Raw genomic sequence first — 21,650 nt, 5'->3', positions numbered from 1 at the left:
ACAGATTTTCAGATTAGTTTCGAATAATACCAACACGACCATGATAGTCACAGTACAGTATTAAATAGTGCCACTATGCATAATACACTCCTAAAATGTTTCTACAAATATATTTATCCGAATATTTTTGTCAGCTACTATATCCTAACCACGATTTATTAAACAATATATAGATTTAAAAAAGAATATATAACGACATTACTTGTTTAGGCTAGATTGGTTTAACTTGTATAGTTTTAATAACTGTGTAAGATCAAACAAGAACTTATCGTTAGTTTGGCGAGATTTGATTACACGAAGCAACATAATTGCTTTGAAACTCAGGACAGAAAACAATGTCAACCGGTAGACGCGTTTGTCTGGTGAACATGTAACGCGTGAATAATAGATAGCGACAATCACGCGAACGCTAGTTACAGCTGACTTGGCTTACATTGTAGCATTCAAACTAGAGTATACGAGCCGTAAGCGCTATTGAAAGTTCAAAGGCCGACTAGTGAGCTTCATCCTATCTCATTTTTTAATCAGGCGATGGATCGACGAATCGTATTGATTTCGAGGATTATTATAGTTCTGTGGCAATTTTAAAGCGTGGTTTGTCTAATCTTGTCTCGTTAGCTACAGACTCTTTGGCGAGCAGCCTGAAACTTGATCCAGTTTCGAGAAAATGAAAAATTCGTTTCTTCTCTTTGCTTCCCTGTTCCTTCTTTCCTCCTTTTTCCCTTTTTACATCGCGTTAAGACCCGTTAAATAATATTGACTGCCGTGGACGCTGGCTGAGAAGTGCACTTTATAACTAGCTTCAAAATCACTGACGTCGATGAGGACAAAAGTAAGTTAGAGGGTCATTTATCTGAGCTGGTGTTATTCGACCTGAACTCTGCAGCTTTTCAGAGCTTCTTTCGTTTTTCTTTTAAGAGCAGAGATGTTAACTGGTCTTTTGTTACGTGTAAGAAGTATGTACTAAAGCTTATTTAGCACCAATTGGTTGCTCAAAATCGAGATATACATACCTATATTATATTAATACGTTACAGAAGATTACGCGTTAGTTAGGTTATGAGAATTTATAGTGTGTTACAGATCACAAAAGCAGAATGACTACTTTTTTATAAACGATATATGTATATGAATTGAAAGTTTAACTATTACGCCACATACTTCTCTCGATAAACGTCGTCGAGTGCATATTGTTAAGGAATATTAGCCATTTGAATTCAATAGTTTCGAAGATACTAATGCTTCTGTGAAGTTTTTGCAGGCTATTAATTTTTTATTGAGATACTACAAATTTTGAATAACTTCGATTAGAAATAAAAATCACATTACATTAACGCGTAGAATGTAACGTAACGTAGATAATGTAAATATAAATTATATTACAAGGAAATAATACGGGTAAGTAATGTGAAACATTCTGGTTAAAATTGCATCCTTTGAAGGCTAGGACACACAGTACTTACGAAGTAGATTAAGTACCAAATGGGGTACTTAAGAAAATTCATGTTGTCATTGTTTAATAAACATCTTTAGCTAATAGCTTTCTGCAAAAGCTGGTTTAAGTTATGCTAGCTTATTCCTTATTAATTGCAATTATATTGTTCGTATCTCCTAGAGGATTAACAATCCATTTTTATAATGGATAATAAAAGTAAATTCCTATTAGGTTGTCCTAAGTTTTTTTCGTTTTATAAAGAAATGACAGCTGCACAACATATTTTGTTTTATGTTATTCTATATTATTTTACATTAAATTGGAAAAAGGTGGATCACACGTAATTCAATAAAATAATATAAAACGAAAAATGTTGTACATCTATTACTTTCTTATAAAACGAAAGAAACTTTTGGAACAACCTAATATTTCTCTACTACGACGCTTTTACAGTGCTAAAATATTTGATAAAAATGTTAAGAAATTCTAATATTGATTTAAGCGTATCGATTTATCTGCTCTTCATATTTAATCAAACAGAAATTGTTAATTATGATTTCCACTTAAAAGCGGATTGCATATTATGAGGATAAATTATCAAATTCATCTCTAATATAGACATTAGAGAATCATTCATAGCCGCAATCCTGTTTACCGCTAACATTCCTGGTACTCAATAATTCATTAGGTGACTGCTTTAGCCGCACAGAATACACCTACAAATAATTAATCGCGATTAATATTCCATCGACTTTTGAAAATCCCTCATGTGATCTATTTCATGCGATGAGAATACGTATAAATTGAGATTGCGATCGACCATCCTCAGTCGGATAAATCGAGTGATTCAAATTATAACACAAAAAAAAGTTAAAACTAGTTACATTATCTTTTTCAATTTTTATGTATTATTTGGCGGAAGAAACTTTGATAATTGGTAAGTAAAGTTCACCTCCTTAATGTTAATGATTTTAATATGTTATTAAGCTCAAAGTTCTAAGGAATTTTCTATATATATATATATATATACATATACATAACTGTATGCGTATATGTATAATATACGTATAAAACCAAAGTTCAGCTCTCAAGTGTACGCAAAACTTTTATGTTCATTTTACGCTATACCAGTATGTTTCATGAATTTGTTTGCTAACAGTATCGAAACAAATAACAAGCAGAGGACGAGCTATTCATGAATTGTTTTGCCAGCGTGTACGCTCCCAATATTTTCTATTTGAGAAAACATACTTGTTGCTATTGCAACTACAAATATTTTTACAGTCGACGCTTTTGCCGTGAATCATTGGCTAACATGTAAAATCGAGAAAAAACATGGTTTATTGTGATGGAAATGTGGAAAACCGCAAAACCGATATAGAAGGGAAAATAAAGGAAAGGAAGGTAGATAAGTAGAAGCTTGGGGCCAAGTTTAATTCACTGAAACCGAGCTGCTTGTATTATCACAAAACAAAATTGCCAGTACGTCATTTCCATACTCTCGTCCTCGCGAAAATGGTTTCGCTTGTTAAGGAAAAACGAAGAGACAGGGAAGAGAGGAAAAAGCAGACGGAGAGCTCTTTTAAAAAGCTGGCGAACCGTGTGTTACCACAACGAGACACGCAATGCTATTTGTCGCTTTAAATTGTGTCGCAACTCGTTTTTGAGATCTTTGCCAGGGACGCGTTAAAACACGCTGCAAATATATTTCTGGCTTTTCTGGGGTTTAACTGAAATATGACAAATAACGTTGTAAAACATATGTACTTATGACTTACAGAGTAATTGAGTGTACAAAATATATAGTATACAAAATAGCCAGCGATTTAGGGCTTTAAAAGATCAAAAGGAAAGAAAAGAAAAGAGAAGAAGAAAGATAATATGTTGTGGCAGTCTAAGTCGATCTAAGAAAATAGATAAAGGGAGGGAGGGGCAAAGCTAGTTAATCTGGAAAGAATCCAAGCGTCAATTTCAAGCATTTACAGAGAATCAAGCGGGCTGGTTAAAGTCGTGAGTTGAGCGATTATCCCGCGTTAGGTTCAATCAGGTTAGTCCCATGCGAAATTGATCCAACCATGCGAAAACGAGTGTATTCTGATTTCTGCCGCAGATACTTCTGGCTAGTGCAGTACCTACACGGTGGTTGTTGAAATAGCCGCTTCTCATCTATTTTCCGCAGCGCGGACATCATCCTTTGATCCCTTACGACTAACGAAGTTTTCGAAGATGTACGGCAGTTTGAGATTCTACTTGAAAATGATCATGATTGCGGTCTGTGTGCCGTCTGCTCTTCTTTTTGTCCTTCCGTTAAAGACTGGTAAGTTGATACTGATTAATTATGCGATCGAAACCATATATAATGGCTACAAAAATGCCGCTAATATAATATTCCTTCTTTCTTGTATCTGTCTGCCTCTCAGGTCGTTTTACTAATTACAATAAGTAATTTCGACTTCTTTGCGCTCTCTTTTAACGCATTCGAGACCGAAAGAAATTCATATCAGTCAGTAGGCAAGGGTATAGTATACATATTTTATATATAACTTATGTAGTAATGTATATATCATGTCAATTTCATATTTTTTTCAATATAGAATTATTATATATATATATATATAACTGTACATAATACATTATAGAATAACATAGTATATAATTTTATATTTTAAAAATATGAGGCATACTATTTAAGATTGTCATCGATTTAAAATCAAAGTATGAAAAGGATACCCTGGAGAGAGTAAAACACAGAATCATTCTAACTAAACATTCAGATCGTACCGACACCTAGGTATCGTCTTACAATTAAATCTCGGTCTCGAATGGATTAAAATGAAATACATACTTGCAGCTTCAACATCTTCAATATCGACGAGATTCAAACTTTACAAATAAATGTAAATTGCGATGTAAAACAAAGCGATGTAAAAAGGGAAAAAGGAGGAAAGAAGGAACAGGGAAGCAAAGAGAAGAAACGAATTTTTCATTTTCTCGAAACTGGATCAAGTTTCAATGCGTTAAAAGAGAGCGCAAAGAAGTCGAAATTACTTATTGTAATTAGTAAAACGACCTGAGAGGCAGACAGATACAAGAAAGAAGGAATATTATATTAGCGGCATTTTTGTAGCCATTATATATGGTTTCGATCGCATAATTAATCAGTATCAACTTACCAGTCTTTAACGGAAGGACAAAAAGAAGAGCAGACGGCACACAGACCGCAATCATGATCATTTTCAAGTAGAATCTCAAACTGCCGTACATCTTCGAAAACTTCGTTAGTCGTAAGGGATCAAAGGATGATGTCCGCGCTGCGGAAAATAGATGAGAAGCGGCTATTTCAACAACCACCGTGTAGGTACTGCACTAGCCAGAAGTATCTGCGACAGAAATCAGAATACACTCGTTTTCGCATGGTTGGATCAATTTCGCGTGGGACTAACCTGATTGAACCTAACGCGGGATAATCGCTCAACTCACGACTTTAACCAGCCCGCTTGATTCTCTGTAAATGCTTGAAATTGACGCTTGGATTCTTTCCAGATTAACTAGCTTTGCCCCTCCCTCCCTTTATCTATTTTCTTAGATCGACTTAGACTGCCACAACATATTATCTTTCTTCTTTTCTTTTCTTTTCTTTTCTTTTCTTTTGATCTTTTAAAGCCCTAAATCGCTGGCTATTATGTATACTATATATTTTGTACACTCAATTACTCTGTAAGTCATAAGTACATATGTTTCACAACGTTATTTGTCATATTTCAGTTAAACCCCAGAAAAGCCAGAAATATATTTTCAGCATATTTTGCCCCTGGCAAAGATCTCAAAAACGAGTTGCGGCACAATTTAAAGCGACAAATAGCATCGCGGGTCTCGTTGTGGTAACACACGGTTCGCCAGTTTTTTTTTTTTTTTTTTTTGTTTTTGATATCGGTGACTGCCATATTCTCTTGAGTTTCCAAATCGTAAAGAATCTTTCCCCAGGGATTGGTCAACTGTGTATGTCCCCATGCGACGTAACTTGCTTAAGGAACACGTGCCGGTGATATGCAGGCAACGTATAATTGATTATCAATGGTCCAGTGGTCATATTGAATGCATGGTCCATGGTGCAATGGTCCAGTGGTCATATTGAATGCCGCTGGATATATCAGCATTTGGCAACCTAACCCAGAGAAGCAGGAAATATGAAGCCACCGAATACCAATTAACATCGTAGTTGCACGGTTTACATTCCATCATTTCTGAATATGCGAGGACAGTCCTCTTATTGTGCTTCTAATTCCTTTATTTGTTTCATTTTCAGCAAATATACTGGTTTTTTAAATTAAGCTTCTTTTTATACAGAGTTACAGATTATATTAATTTTATATAGAATATATTTAAGAAAGATATTTAATTTTTTGCTAGTTAAGTATTGATCGATTAAGTTACTGTACCTTTGTTCCGATAAATGCGTGCCATTTCCTCGAATCTAATATCATAGCAAATGCCAATACCTATTTTGCAGCCCTTCACATCGAACGTCGTTAGGGAGTTACCAGGACTGAGTGAATCACTCTCTCGAAAAGTAATCTTATTAGGAATGTCGATGTCGAATAGATGTACCTAATAACATAAAAATGTGGTCGCTAATTCTATTGCTGCAACTTTTGTAATTTAATATCAAAGTTACCAACTCCTAAACTTTAATTATTTTTTATTTAATAACTGACAGCGTTTTTATCACTTTCTTTTATTAAAAAATCTTATCATTTAATAATGTTTAAAAAGGAGAAAAAATAAGTATTTTCGTATGTGAAAAATTTATACAACAACAAACACATTACAACAAAAATGGGCGTTTCCCGTATCATAACGTATTTTATGAACCGTAAATTATAGAATTGGTTATAGTATACGTATGTACATATGTATATTCCTAAATTATTCCTAGATAGAGTCACTTTCTTCACCCCAATATTTTCAAATTCAAAGCCATAAAGGAATATATTACTTACCTTTCGGTGTTTTGCTATCAAAGTTCCATCGGGACCCCAAATAGTACAGGTATTGTACAATTTAGCGCCCTCTATTTCAGGCATCGTACCACCAACTACATAGATGTTGTTTTCTTTAGCTGCGTTCGATGAAGCAACGCTCGTTTCACCATCAGGAATACTCTCGGCGTATTTTGGAAAGTACTCTGCATTGCAATATTTCAATTAATGAAGAATAACTGTCTTTTGTTCCAACCATAAATTAAATTGAAATGTTTGTCAGTTTTTTATTTTTTAAATTATTAAAATAACTAAGTTTTATATTTCGACTTAATTAAATATGCAATTACTTAGCTAATAGTATATATAATAAATTGTTTCTACAGGTTCAAAATGAAAAATGAATATTTAGAAATATTTAATTACGACAATGCTATTTGTGTTAGCATCAGTGGCTTGTTACTCAACGACTTTGCTAGTACTTTTTGAAACATAAAGTTAGTTTTCAATTAACACTTATACTAGAGGCGGAATTATAAATGCAAAATAATTGATAATACTAATTTATAAGTACCTAATTATTAGTATCTTAAAAAATATATTTATACAAAAATCACGATAATCATGAAAATGGGGAAATCCTATATTCTCGAATCAATTCACAATTTATTTTGTATATTAATTAGATTCCGCGCTCATCAGTACGTACTCACTGGCGACATCGAGAAAATGTATCGGCAATTCCTCGTACGACCAGAGGATCGGAAATATCAAAGGATATTATGGCGCAGCGCGAGTGGAGAAACAGAAACATATGAGCTTAACACCGTAATACTCTTATCATAGAAATAGAAGCAGTCCTCAATTCCCGCCCGCTAACTCCTATCTCCACCGATCCAAATGATCTCCTAGCCCTCACTCCCGGACATTTCCTCATTGGCGATTCATTAATGTGCTTACGTGATCGAGATTTCAGAGACATTCCATCGAACCGACTCTCCAAATGGCAGCATATCCAACAGCTTAAACAACATTTTTGGAACCGCTGGCATAAGGAGTATTTGAACGAGCTAACCAACCGCAATAAATGGAGCAAGGGTGGACACAGCATCCAAAAGGGCACAATCGTCATCCTCAGAGAGGACAACGTTCCCTCTGTCACGTAAAATAACAAAATAAAAAGGGAATTTGAGGTAAAAAATAAAAAAAGAAAACTTTATTTTTTTTCTAACATCAATACACTTTACAATCTACTTCCGAATTCTAGGCGTGACTTTCTAAGACTGACTCTTATGATTTTACTTTCGATCGGATCCGATTAGTTTCTTTTGTCATCCCTCAACATCCCCACCGTCCATGCATTTGCTAGGCGTCCGCGATCGTTGCCACGTGCTCTTTCTTCTAGAACCTTCGGTGGAAGGACCGTTGGGATGTTGATGGTTCATTAGGCACTTCAGCGATATACATTGTCGCTGAGTGCCGCCACATCTTTATCTCTATCGTCAGTCCGTCGGATTTGAAGTATGCCGGTCGTGACATACCCCCCTGGTTAGATTGATCTTGGTCCTCTAAGATCGTAGTAGAATGGAGTTATTTAAATGTAGATCAAAGGATATGTTTACGCTTTTTTTTTCAGGGATCGCTATGAATTGATTTTCTGCATGTAATGGTACAAAAGTTATTTCGTTAATCTTAAATATAGCAATTTTACAATATTTGTTAGTGTTCGAGAAGCTAATAATTTCAGAGGCGTAATCATGTTGTAGTTTTCGATCGTGAATTGGTTGGGTTTGTTTACAAAGCGTAATTCCTATCCCGTGAATTTAAGGCAACTAATTAAGGGTATTGTTACTAGTGCTAGGGTCAGCATTATCCTGAAAAAAGTACGCTTTCAATCGGTTACCATGTATCTTTTTCTTAGCATTGTCGATAGAAATAATGTAATAAGGAGTTTTCACATCGTTAATCCTGTAGGGTCCTAACCATTCAATGTCCAACTTATCTCTTTTATGGTCGTTGTGAATTAAAACAAAGTCTCCTTTCCTAAACACAGTCTGAGTTTTAACAATCTTTCTTTCTTGGTCTCGCTTGTATCGTTGCTTATTCTGAATAAGTGTTTTGTGAGCTGTTTCCCAATATTTACTCAACTGTTTTTGCCAAAGTGAGTACATATCATCATAGGTAAGTGTGGGAAATTTGGATATTGCGGAAGGTAAGTTAGCTTTTCGCCCAAAGGTCAATTCAAAGGGAGAGAATCCTGTTCCTTCATGTTTCGCGGTGTTGTACCCTAAACAAATGAAATTAAGTACTTCATCCCATTCTTTGTCATTGCCGTGTAATGCAGTACGAATTAAATCTTTAACTGAGGCATGCGTTCTTTCGAGGGATCCGTTACTTTGTGGGTGAAATGAAATTGTTTTGATGTGTTTGATTTTAAAAGCTTCTTCAAATTTCGTCATTAAATCACTAACAAAATTTTGTCCCTGATCTGTTAGGATCGTTTTTGGTGCCGAAAATATGTAAATATAGTGTTCAATGAGCGCGTTAATTATGGATTCAGTTCGTTGCGTTTTAAGGGGAACTAGTATCAGATATTTCGTAAGTTCATCGTGTATTGAAAGTATGTATTGGTTTCCGCGTTTGGTTTTCGTCATCAGTCCTATGATGTCCATAGCGATTTTGTCGTTAGGGTTAAGTGGCGTGTCTGAGATTTGTGGGGATTCTTTGGGTCTGATACGTGTTAGTTTCTCCTTTTGACATGTGTCGCATGTTTTCACAAAGTTTTCTACTCTTTCTAAAAGTCCGGAAATTTTGAATTTATCCTTGATCCGTTGATACGTTTTCTGTATCCCTAAATGTCCTACGGTGTCGTTATGGTTTTCCTTTATTGCTTGTATTATTTCGTTTTCGTCTAGTTTTAAGATGGGATTAGGTGCATAAGTAATTTTCTTGTACGTGTCGTTAAAATATATTAGCATGAGTTTAATCTGTGTTTTCTCTAATTCAGTGAAATCGTTATTTCCTATGCCGATTTTTGTTGTATCTTTAAGAATTTTGTAAAGTCTTCTGATCCAAAGTGTCTCGTCGTATTCTCCTAAGTCGTTTCGAGTTAATTGGTAAAATGTTTGGTCATTTGGTTTAATTTCTAAGAGTTTCGGATTCTCGTTGTTGTCTTTCCATGCGTTGAATGAATTAGTGTGATCAATTACTAGGTCGAGGTTAACTACTTCGTCGCGAATTACTGCGTGAACTCTAGATAAAGCGTCTGCAGCTGTGTTATCTTTACCCTTTGTATATTCGATTTCATAGTCATATTCTTCGAGTCTAAGTCTCCAACGAATCAGTCTGCTAGAAGGGTCTTTGCAATTGTGTAGCCACTTAAGAGCTTGGTGGTCGGTTCGAATAATGAAGCGTTGTCCTAACAAATATTGTCTTAATCTTTTCACGACCCATACGATGGCTAAGAGTTCCTCTTCTGTCGTGGTATAGTTTCGTTCGGGTGGATTCAGTGTTCTTGAAATGTAACAACAAGGATGACCGTTTTGCGACAGTATTGCTCCTAGTCCTTCGTTACTTGCGTCGGTAGTTAAGGTAAAGGTTTTGTTAAAGTCTGGATAAGCTAATATTGGGAAATTATAGAGTTTGTCTTTTAAAGTATCAAAGCTAATCTGGTGTTTGTCAGTCCAATGGAATGGTGTATCCTTTTTTGTTAAGTCTGTAAGGCTTTTCGCGATTTTGGAAAAGTTTCGAATAAATTTGCGGTAATAACCTGCTAAACCTAAGAATGATTTCACGTCCGTGCCATTGCGAGGTAATCGAAAGTTTTTTACAGCGTCTAATTTCTTGGGGTTTGGTTTGACTCCTTCGGATGAAACTACATGGCCTAAGTATTCTAATTCCGGTTTTACGAATTCACATTTGTCCGGTTGCAATTTAAGTCCTAATTCTCTGAGTCTCTGAAATACTATCGTGAGGTTTTCGTTATGTTCTTGAATCGTTTTTCCGAATATCACTATGTCACCCAAATAAACAAAGCAGTATTTTCCTACAAGTCCAGCTAAGGCTCTGTCCATTAATCTTTGAAAGGTAGCGGGTGCGTTTTTAAGTCCGAATGGCATTCGATTGAAATGAAAATGCCCTTGCGGTGTCGAAAAAGCGGTATATTTTTTAGATTTCTCGTTCATTGGAATTTGATGGAATCCTGAGGATAAATCAAGTGCCGAAAAGAATTTTGCGTTTCCTAGATGTGTTAAAATGTCGTCTATATCAGGTAAAGGGTAAGCGTCTTGTTCTGTGAGTTCATTTAGTTTCCTGAAATCGATAACTATCCTCCATTTCTGTTTTCCTGAGGCGTCTAATTTTTTCGGAACTACCCATACCGGAGAGTTATAAGGGGATTCGGATTCTTCTATAATATTTTTCTTCAACATGTCTCCTATTTGTCGCGAAATCTCGTCACGGTGACATTCTGGTGGTCTATACGATCGTGTGTTAATAATTTTGTCTTTGGTTAACGAAATTGTGTGCTGAGTTAAATTAGTACAGGGTAAAAGATCGGTTTCTAAATTAAAGATGTCAATATAATGGAGGATAATCTTTTCGATGGATTCACGGATTGGTTTTTCAATGTGATCTGTTCTCACTAGGCTTTTTAGTTTTGATACGTTGGAAAAGTCATGAGAATTTTGAATATTGCTAGAAATTTCAATGTTTTGCTCACCAGTGTTGATAAAACATACTTTAGTTGGTTTGCCTTCCAAATAGATTGTTTGAACTCTGTTTTCTCCAGGAGTCAAATGTATTGGTTTCTGAAATAAAATGGTTTTGTCGTTTAATCGGATTTTGTCATTGGATATTGAATAGTTATACTTCTCTAAACATGGTAGCCCAATGATTCCGTCCTCGATAATAGGGAAATTATTCGGCACTATGTGAAAAATGTGATTTTGTCCAAAAATTCGTTTCGTTACGTATTCGTTAGTTTCGTATTTGTCTCGTCCCATAGAAAATTTTTGTTTAGGCCCTATTTGTATCGCGTTGACAGTTTTGTTACGTTTCACCAGGTTTATCCCTGCTCCTGTGTCGACCAGAAATACTCGCTCTTCGGTTCGGGTTGACAAAGGTATTGCGAGTAATCTTCCCGTGGCGATGTTGACTCGTATGTCTCGTACGGTTCGTCCATCTCCTGGTTCGATGTTGTTTCTTGTATTTCGTCCCATTCCTGGACTGCCTGAATCCTTGCGGGTGGTCGATCGCGCTGGCTCGGTGGTAGAAAATTTTGACACTTGTTAGCAATGTGTCCCAGCTTTCCGCACTTGAAGCACTTCATCTGCATATGCTGGTTGTCGGGGCGATTACTAACCGAAGGTAAGCGATTACATGACCAATTAGGTTGTCGTTCTTCTCGCAAGTAGCGTTCTACATCGGCTGCCTTTTTTTCAGCTTCCGGAAGATTCAAGGGTTCACTGCTTAATAGTATTCGCCCTATGTCGCGTCTGAGTCCCTTTAGGTACACACGAACAGTCTTCTTCGTGATTTCTTCAGTCATAATTTTACGTGTTAGTGGTTGTGGGTACTCATTGGTTACTGCGTACAGCAAACGGTTGAGTATTCTTCTAAACCGAATATTAAAACTTTGCACTGATTCCTCGCGTCCCTGTCTCAACTCTCGTAATTGTTCTTGGTACTCATCCGAAGTCACTTGTGCTGCTAAGTTATTTCTCAGTGCGTCGTACAGATCACTGTAACACTCAATAGGAATGTTGCGAATACTTTGGGCTGCTTTCCCCACGATTTTTTCCACTTTTATTGCTTTTAGCAATAGATCTTGCTCCATACAGCGATCCTTCATACTTCTCACTTCTTTGATGAAGTCTTCAACTCCTACATCATCATCTCCGTTGAGCGTTGGGATGTAGCGTATTGCATCCTTAGCTCGTAGAGTGGGAGGAGCGGGCGGAAAATAGCCTCTTTCTTCCACCTCGGGTTGTTCGATGTCGAGGTGGACAGGTGGGGTGTCTGAAGCTGCTAACCCTGACAGTTTGCGTGCTTTTCCCATATTCACGGTACGATTGATTGCTGTCGACGCACTTTCATTGTCTTCGGTGAGAATGGAAGCAAATTCATCGGTCGCAGGGGATCCGAACCCAGTCCGTAGCGCTGCAACGGTTTTCCCGAGATTCTCGATTTCTGCTGCCCTGTGTCTGTTCTCTTCGTCATTTTGCATAGACAAACGTAACATTTCCTCTCGTAAAAGGGCAATGTTCTCGTTCTGTTTTTGAATACTGTCCCATATTGCTCGCAACATTGGGTCAGTTGAGGTTGAAGTTTGAGATTCGTTTGCCTTAGACATTATTGCGCTGATTTATAATTTTCAGACGAAGACGAGTCTTGGCTACTGAAGCTAAATTTTCTTTCACGGTAACGTACAAAGGAATTCAGTTTAACTTTTATTGTTACTTCACTTGGTTCGTGATAGTTACTTTGTTGTTGCGGATGACCATAGTCCCAAATAATTCGATCTTCCGTAGATAATGAATGTCTTTTGGTTTCCGAACAAACACTTTTCACTATCCTGGCAGGATCGTCAAAGTGTCACGTAAAATAACAAAATAAAAAAAGGAATTTGAGGTAAAAAATAAAAAAAGAAAACTATTTTTTTTCTAACATCAATACACTTTACAATCTACTTCCGAACTCTAGGCGTGACTTTCTAAGACTGACTCTTATGATTTTACTTTCGATCGGATCCGATTACTTTCTTTTGTCATCCCTCAACATCCCCACCGTCCATGCATTTGCTAGGCGTCCGCGATCGTTGCCACGTGCTCTTTCTTCTAGAACCTTCGGTGGAAGGACCGTTGGGATGTTGATGGTTCATTAGGCACTTCAGCGATATACATTGTCGCCGAGTGCTTTATCTCTATCGTCAGTCCGTCGGATTTGAAGTATGCCGGTCGTGACAGTGTCATCCGGACAGCTACAGTTCAGACGGCAAAGAGCATTTTGGATCGGGGCGTCAAAAGGCTTGTCCCACTGCCAATTCAACCCGATCTCGAGAAACCCGAACAACTAGCCACCGAGACGAAATAAGATGGGAACTTCAACCACACCTCGCTAGTTTGATCGGTACCCTCTCAACGGGGGGAGAATGTTACGCCATGCGGCTTACCATAGGTCATATTCTTAACTATCGATCGCGGCACTATAATGTCGCAGACGGATCGTCGCGTCTGCCCGGCAAACAAACATTGTAGTGGCAAGCGCATGGTTCATTAAGCAGGGCGACTTCCAGAAACGTCGACTCGCGGCCCGTATTTTACCTCGCAGTAAAAGAATGTGGCGTGATCCGAACGTAGTGGGGGTCGCCTTCCAGAAAAAACGAAAAAAATCGAAAGGCGTTCAGAACTTTTCGAGAAGTCGAACCGTCAACACATGTGGTATGTCGCGCATTACTTATCAACCAAAACGCAGTTACATTTTTTTTGTTCCATTTATACCTTTCTAGTTAATAAGTTGTTGAAATAAACATTAATTTATTTGTGTTAATTCTGTGGAATTTCATTGAACTACCCTTATTATCATAATCGAAATAAGGGGATCGATCAGTTCGTGGCGTCGATTATTTAATCGTAACGGGAACTTACAACTCTCGTTGACGTGCTATCTCGCGATCGCGTCTCTCCGCGAACGGTCGAAACAAAATGATTCACTAAAAACTGTCCTGAATTCCTAAGAATTTATTTACCGAAAAACTGACAAAGTGTTTATTTAAAAAATGAGGTTGAAGGTAGTCCTTTTCTTTCATTTCATTCATTTTCATTTTCTTTCTTAAGTATGGCTAACACAATATCTAATCAATTAAAATTTTATATTTTCACGTGAAAAGTTTCTTTAGATAATTATTATCAACATGATGACTCACTCTTACGGATTAATACGTGTCTGTAGGGCAATCCGGTGGACTTGATCGGCTTTTTACTTCGAAAGTTGAGTAATCGGTGTCGCTTTCTTACGCATCTTTGAACTGTATAAATGTTTTAAAATTGTTTGATCCAGAATGTACCACACCGGACAATCAAGAAGGCAGGTGCCTTGACTACAGAAAATGTAAACCTCTGCAAGAAATATGGCAGATACAGTACCGTACAGCCACCGATTTTTATAGACGATCAGTGTGCAGATACCAGGTCAATGTTACGATCGTTTGCTGTCCGAACGATCCAAACAAAGAGAAGAGAAAAATTTTAATAAAAACTGTGTATAAGTATAAGGCTTTGCGACCACCATACTGTGGTTTTAGCAACGTCTCTCATACCAGGGTGGTCGATGGTAAACCAGCTGAACTTGGTACGTTTTATGTCTTTCTTTCCGATTAATAATAAGCCATTTACTGCAAAGAATGGACTTTAAAGGCATTAAACAGCACATCAATGTACATTTCAATTAGACTAAATAATAATGCTATGACTTTATCGGTAGTAACTTTACTTATTAACTTGAATTATTTCTTTCTTTTACTTCATGTTAGGAAGAGTATCTTTTTGCTTGAAATAAAAAATTGATATAGGAGTAATAATATGGATAGAGATCAAAAACTGTTAGGGCAGAAATTACACGTTTGAACTTTATAGTTCAGTATAGTTCAAATAGAAATTATATAGAATTATTTAATAATTTGTATTCCACTGGAATAAAAATTTAATTTCTGTCTTTATCAAATCTCTATTTCAGAGTATTTGTACGTATGTACTTATCGTCTGCTGTATGATCGAATATCGAATAGGTAATAATCGTTGTTACTCGTTATGTGAGAAAAAATTATGTATATTCACAACTATGACTATTGCATTTTAGGCGCTTGGCCATGGATCGCTGCATTAGGTTTTCGTAATCCCCGAAACCCAGACAAACCACTATGGAAGTGCGGAGGTTCCCTGATATCGGCTAGGCATGTTTTGACCGCAGCACATTGTGCACATATGGATGGAATAGAAAACATACACAATCATAATATTGCCATTCTTAGATTGGTGGAGGAGGTGCCATTTTCGAGTAAGTCCTCAAATATATATATATATATATATATATATATATATATATATATATATATATATGTCGGAGATGAAATGAAAACTGGAGCCTTCCCTATGCAATTTTGAGGAAGCCTTTTAATGCTTTAGTCTAGATTTTATCATAACTGTAATTAAGTAATTGCCATTTGTAATTGTTTGACATTTGTGAAAAGCGAAAGTGGGTTCGAGGTGACAACTGGTCGCTGAACGTAGCCACGGTCACGGGATAAACGTTTTGCTTGATGAAGACAGAAATTGCCTAGTATCGGCGTTTGGATCTTTCTCGATGTTTCCAAAGAGTATACAACAAACTTTTGACAGATATTGCCTAGCAACAACGATTGGAACCTTCTCGATGTTTCCAGCGAGTATATAACAAACAAATGCAGTTGTATAAAAAAAAAAAAAGACTTTAATCAGATTTTCATTCGTGTGATTGCCTTGGAAAGTGATACATCGAGTAATTTACCGAGTGATTCAGCAAACGTATTTTTGTGTTATAAAAATTGTTTAAAGTATTCCCGTTGGCCGTGGATTCGTTTGAACCCCGGATCATTGTTTATAGCGTAAATTAAATTTAATATTTGTAAATTTATCAATCGTTAATTTTCATTATTCGTTAAATTAGTAATTCGTAAGATATATTATTCGTTCCTTTTATTGTTCAATAAAACTTATTATTCTTTAATATAATTAATAATTTAATTTATCATTTGTTAAATAATCATATCATTTACAAAATTCATTATTCATAATATTTTGTAAAACCTTGTTTATTCGTGTAAATATATTCTCTGTTTTGTAAAAACAATGGCTAATTCAAATGAAGAAACATTTCGTGATTCAAATCCTAATGACAACCCGACATATATATATATATATATGCTATTGAGTATTACTAAAGTATCATATCCTGAAATTTCTTACTATACACATATATTGTGTCATAAAGCGTGTATAATTCTTTCTCATACTTTTGGTCATTCGTTTCCTGCATTTTCATTTATTTTTTTATTTTTCAGGGTACGTATATCCCATTTGTACGAAAGAGCCCCTACGAAAGAGCAACTTCGTCGGCTATAACCCCCTTGTTACTGGATGAGGAGCGTTAAGATATAGTAAGTGATATCAATTTTATAATAAAATTAAACAGTTCCAGTCTTAAATATCTTTCTTATTTTCTTCGTAGGACGACCACGACCTAATGCATTAATGGAAGTACAAATGCCAGTGATTAAGAACGCCGAATGCAAAATAGCTTATTCCAAATTTCCTAATGCACCTGATATCACTGATGGTATAATATGCGCCGAACATGCTCAGGGTGGAGAGGATTCTTGTACGGTAATTAAGTTACAGAGTTACTACAAACTATACGGTATCTGAAGACACGTCGATTCGAATTAACATCAAATCGACGTCTTAAACATTAAAAATAATAGATAAACAAAATTTAATAGTTTTGCCCACTTCTCACACCTCGTTATGGTATTTAATCTAATTTCCTTCTAATCTTAGTTTTGCTCAAAATACATATAACATGTACATTATAAATTGGAGTATTTCAATACACAAATCAATAGAAGATTATTACTGTATATAAGTATAATTTCAATACAATTCGATCGATATATTTCAGTATCTTTGATTAAAAATTTAACGATCCTTTCAGGCTGACCGCGGCGGACCACTGCTGATACAACATGAATTAACCTCGTATTTAATAGGTATTGTGTCTTATGCTTATAAGTGCGGCACAGCTGGGTATCCCAGCGTTTACACTAGGGTCACATCGTACCTTGACTTCATTCTCCAAGCGATGCAATAATATGATATTACTGTTCCATAAATATCATTGTGTAAAAAACGTAAAGTTGGATTTTCTTATTGTGGAGATAAGAAACAGCTCAAATTTACATTGTTTTGTACGTTACAAATTATAGGCTTAAAATGTACGAAATGTAACTTTGAAACGACACTAATTTTTTACGCACGATAAACCTCCACGACTTAGGTATGTAAAGATGATAAACGTATATTAATTCTATAAATTTGGTAATAATAAACCAACTTTCTGAGAAGTTCTGTAAATTTCGTTTCTGTTGTATCAAGAGAATAATGGAATATTCCACTTAGATCGTATACTTCTTGTACGTACGTACAAAATTTTCCGGCTAATCTAAAACACTTCATAAGATAGAGAGCTTCTGGAAATTCGGACACAGAGAGTGCATAAAATACAAGATAAGTCTCGTGTCTTTCAAAATTATTTTTTATTCGCTAAAAACGTCCTGTGTACTCATGCAATCACATGCAACCTCGAAACTTCACTTATTTTTTATCACTTTCCAATTCAATACACAGTTTCAGCATTTTTGACTATATGTAAGAGAAATTTCCATTCAGCCAAAGGTGTACTTACAGATTATAGATTCCTATACGACTCTCAGTAAAAATTTATCCGCACTCCAGATAGTTAAAACTTCTGTCGACCGTATTGATCCATCTGCACTCTTCGTATGACGTCAATATCTGTTCAGTGCTGCTGCGCAGGTTTCTTTGTGTTACGTCAATTCGTTTGTGACCGTTGCGCGAGTAATGGCGCTTTGCAATGGTGATTTGCAGGAAAACAGTGCAGGATGCTGTGATTCGTTTCTTGTGGTCGGAGGTTATGTTTGATGCCTATATTTATCAAAGATTTAATGCACATTATGGAGAAAGTGTTTTGTCACGAAGTGTGTTTGAATGGGCACAAAAGTTCAAAGAAGATCGCACGAGTGTTATGAAAAAACAGCTGGACGCCCGTCCACATCCACGATGACAACATTGAACGTGCTCATGAACTTATGCTCTATGGAATAGACGAGTGACACTGGATAATGTGGCAAATCATTTGCAAATCAGCCACGGCTCTGCTTATGCAATAGTGCACGACAGATTTGGATTTTAAAAAGTTTGTGCGAGATGGATGCCGAAAAAGCTGATGAAAAGGTGAAGACGACGATGCATTCGTGGTTCGCAGCTCAGCCCAAAACATTTTTTAATGAGAAAATACAAAGGTCCTTCGGCAAATGGACAAAGTGTATACAGAAATCGAGTGATTATGTCAAAAAATGATGTATGTCTTTTTTGACAATTGCTTAAAATAAATTCTACACCGACAGAGCGGGTAACTTTTTACTCACCCTCGTAAGACACTTAAATTTCCAATCTATTATGATGAATAAAAGAGCTTATACTATTAAATCTAATTGTATTTTGTTGCATGAGAGTACACGTGTATGTGATGTACATTACCTTTATATCCCCTTGAACGCTTCAATATTGCGCATATATACTATATTTTGTACAGCTTCTATAAAATTTCGTATGTTTGTTTAGGCTGTTAATCTAGAGGCTGGAGTACAAAGAAGTGGCACAATGATGTGGGCTGATGACATTTATAATTATCAAGGAATCACCCCTACATTCGCTCAGGTATATATCGTTGACTATAATGTATTTAACATATATGATTGTTAGAATATTAATAATTAATTTTTAATTCTATCAGAATTTTAATGAAACTGTCCCTTGGGAAGGAAGAACTGATACCTTGATATCACGGTTTGTACATCCTATATATACGACAAATTTTAGAACATTATATAATGAAGAACCAGATCGTCGTGGCCATGTGATGTGAATAAAAGGACTTGAATTTGATGATATTTTTATAATGTTAGATAACATAACTAAGTATCTTCACAGTAAGATAGGATGACATGGTTTACATGATCTTAATGTTGTTCACTTGAGTGATGATATTATAAGGAAAAGTGTAATATCACAGGTAGGATGATTCATAATTTAGAACTACTAACTCATGTATGTATTAAAAATTAAAGAAATATATTTAATTTTATAGGATATTTATGTTTAGTAACCAGTAATTCAGAGATTGGTATTCATGGTTACTATAACGAGGCTGTAGAAACGCACCCTTTCTTCTTTGCAAATGGTCCTGTATTTATGTCTAAGCCGAAACTGGAACCTCTGAATAATTTAGATTTATTCTTGTTATTTTCTAAAATACTTATCTACAGTATACCATAAGGAATGATACCGTATCGCACCTAATCAAGTGCCTTAAGAAACATCAACAGGATATCACAGTAATCCCTTATCGACAGATATGTAAGTAAAAGTTATGTGTCATTGTTATACACAATTATGTGTTAGTGTTATACACAGTTATTTATCATTTTCTATTAATTCAGTTGTAGCCACTACAATATCTATGACACTGGTAGTAATTATAAGAACAATAATGATGTTCTATAAGAGGAAATGATGATTAGGAACAAAAACTTACAAGTAAGTCAAAGTATATGTTATTTGCCATTTGAAAAGAAAGTTACTAACTTGGAATTTTTTGATAAATAATAATTGTGCAAAATATATTGGATTTCAAATTTGTCAAAAATTGAAATTTAAGAAGCATTGTAATAATATAACATTAATATTTTGATTTTTCAGGAGATATCATGCGGTGGATGGATAATATGTAAAAAATATTAAGCAGTATATGAATTTTCATATTGCGTAGAGATAACAAAATGAATTTTAAAAAATGTCGACATAGTAATAAGAAATAGCATCATGACAAAGAATATATAAAGACAGTTTCATTTTTTATAAATAAAAATTTGTTGTTCCAGATTTTGAAATATAGTGAAACGTTTAATTAGTATCTTAATATCTTTAAATAATTATTATTTTAGAATCAATTGTAATTGTATCATACGTACTTTTGAATTCGTGCAAGAACATATGTAATTTTGAAGTAGTTATTATTAGGAAATTGTTAGACGCGAACAGTATGCGAAAAGTTAGTATGCAGTGTAATAATTATCAATCAAAACACAAGAATTAAATTCTTGAGGAAAAAATTTCCGGAATTTCTTATTTACATGATTATAAAGAAATCCATAATAAAAAGGAGCTGCTTTCTAATACTTCTCTTCCTTGTAATGCCTACGTTAACAATAACGAGGTTCGACTTCTTGTTTTTAGAGGGATACTGGAAAATTTGAAAGTACAGTACCATTGGGAAGAAAATCACGATATTGAAAACGATATTTGCAAGTAAATTTCCAAAAAATCTGTTTTCAAATTTTCGCTTTCTATTTCACATTAAAAGAAAGGGAGGGCTGCCTTCTTTTTCTGCAAGACAAAACAAACATTCTGAATCTCGTATCAATGAATGATGTCAATAAGTTATTTTTCTTTTCAGATTGAACAATATTCCAGATTTATTCATAATTTCATACTACGCGAAGAATAGACTTTCATAGGTATATAAAGGAAATATTAAGTATAGGAAAACTCTTCTTCGTTGTAGGTGACATATGCTTCACGGTTGAATACATGTATTTTTGAACACATATAAATGAAAAAGTACTCTTATGGAGAAAAAGAATTGATACCTTCGATTGACATTAGATAATGTATATAAACTTATGAACAATCACTATCAGTTTGTATTTTAGGTGCACACGCAGATTTGTTGGAGTTCTTATAAAATGTACTTCCTGTACGAACGTTTTATTCTTCCAAATTTTACGATACTATGTCTCATATAATAACTTTATGGATTAAACGTAATATAAATAATCCGAAAATAGACTCGAACGACATTAATTGTCTTTCTATTTATACCAATATGGAAAATACAAGTAAAGCTGGAGCAATAGTATGCAAGAATGGACTATTTATTATTTTAAACCAAATCATAGCATATTCAGAATGCACAGTATTATCATGAAATGTAAATGAATCAGTTGTAAACGAACGATTTTACTGTAAAATCATTGCCTCCTTTTTTTCATCTGAAATATAGCAGCAATGAGTACATTCTTTTAATATATAATAAAACGAGATATCTTTATAAAGTTACATATGTCATCACTGGTAACTGTTATCTCGTATGACATCAAATATACCGTTAGTATGGAATGATATTTTTATGAAGATATACTTTAATGATAGATTTTATGAATGAAACGTTATATAAGAAAAATTATCTCTTGTTATTCTATGAAGTGTAGTAGCTAATGAAGATTAATTTTACGAAGTATTAGAGCAAAAGAGAATTAAAAAATTAAAAAGATCTAAATAAGA

The 21,650-nt window shown here is 35.1% G+C and overlaps 1 protein-coding gene and 1 long non-coding RNA gene across 7 annotated transcripts in view; one reads left to right on the top strand and one right to left on the bottom strand.

Moving 5' to 3' along the window:
* The window catches only part of LOC126867681 (omega-amidase NIT2-A-like), a 24,544-nt gene extending 6,561 nt beyond the window's left edge, over positions 1-17,983 (bottom strand). Inside the window, exons 1-5 of one of the 4 annotated variants that reach the window (XM_050622485.1) lie at positions 17,911-17,983; positions 6,436-6,620; positions 5,875-6,043; positions 5,476-5,600; positions 1,928-2,151 (exon numbers count right to left, since the gene is read on the bottom strand). In XM_050622485.1, the coding sequence (XP_050478442.1) occupies positions 2,065-2,151; positions 5,476-5,600; positions 5,875-6,043; positions 6,436-6,519 (465 nt within the window). In that variant the 5' untranslated portion in view covers positions 6,520-6,620; positions 17,911-17,983 and the 3' untranslated portion in view covers positions 1,928-2,064. Of the gene's footprint in view, positions 1-1,927; positions 2,152-5,475; positions 5,601-5,874; positions 6,044-6,435; positions 6,621-7,374; positions 7,547-17,910 lie in introns of those variants that run through there. The other 3 variants (XM_050622482.1, XM_050622483.1, XM_050622484.1) reach the window with 3 other exon arrangements.
* On the top strand, positions 13,839-21,650 carry LOC126867690 (uncharacterized). Of its 3 annotated transcripts, XR_007690389.1 has the most exons (11): positions 13,839-13,853; positions 15,148-15,199; positions 15,271-15,468; positions 16,511-16,832; positions 17,161-17,215; positions 18,870-18,965; positions 19,042-19,320; positions 19,396-19,664; positions 19,748-19,844; positions 20,007-20,615; positions 20,764-21,650. It is a non-coding gene; the product is annotated as an uncharacterized LOC126867690 (long non-coding RNA). The 3 variants fall into 3 exon arrangements; XR_007690388.1 differs by lacking the exon at positions 15,148-15,199; XR_007690387.1 differs by lacking the exons at positions 13,839-13,853; positions 15,148-15,199; positions 15,271-15,468; positions 16,511-16,832; positions 17,161-17,215 and adding exons at positions 17,488-17,502; positions 17,913-18,657.

The sequence above is a fragment of the Bombus huntii genome, chromosome 7, assembly GCF_024542735.1.
Source record: "Bombus huntii isolate Logan2020A chromosome 7, iyBomHunt1.1, whole genome shotgun sequence".
Lineage (NCBI taxonomy): Eukaryota > Metazoa > Arthropoda > Insecta > Hymenoptera > Apidae > Bombus > Bombus huntii.
The sequence above is the reverse complement of the archived record's forward strand: the minus strand, read 5'-3'. Positions and strand labels throughout refer to the sequence as shown.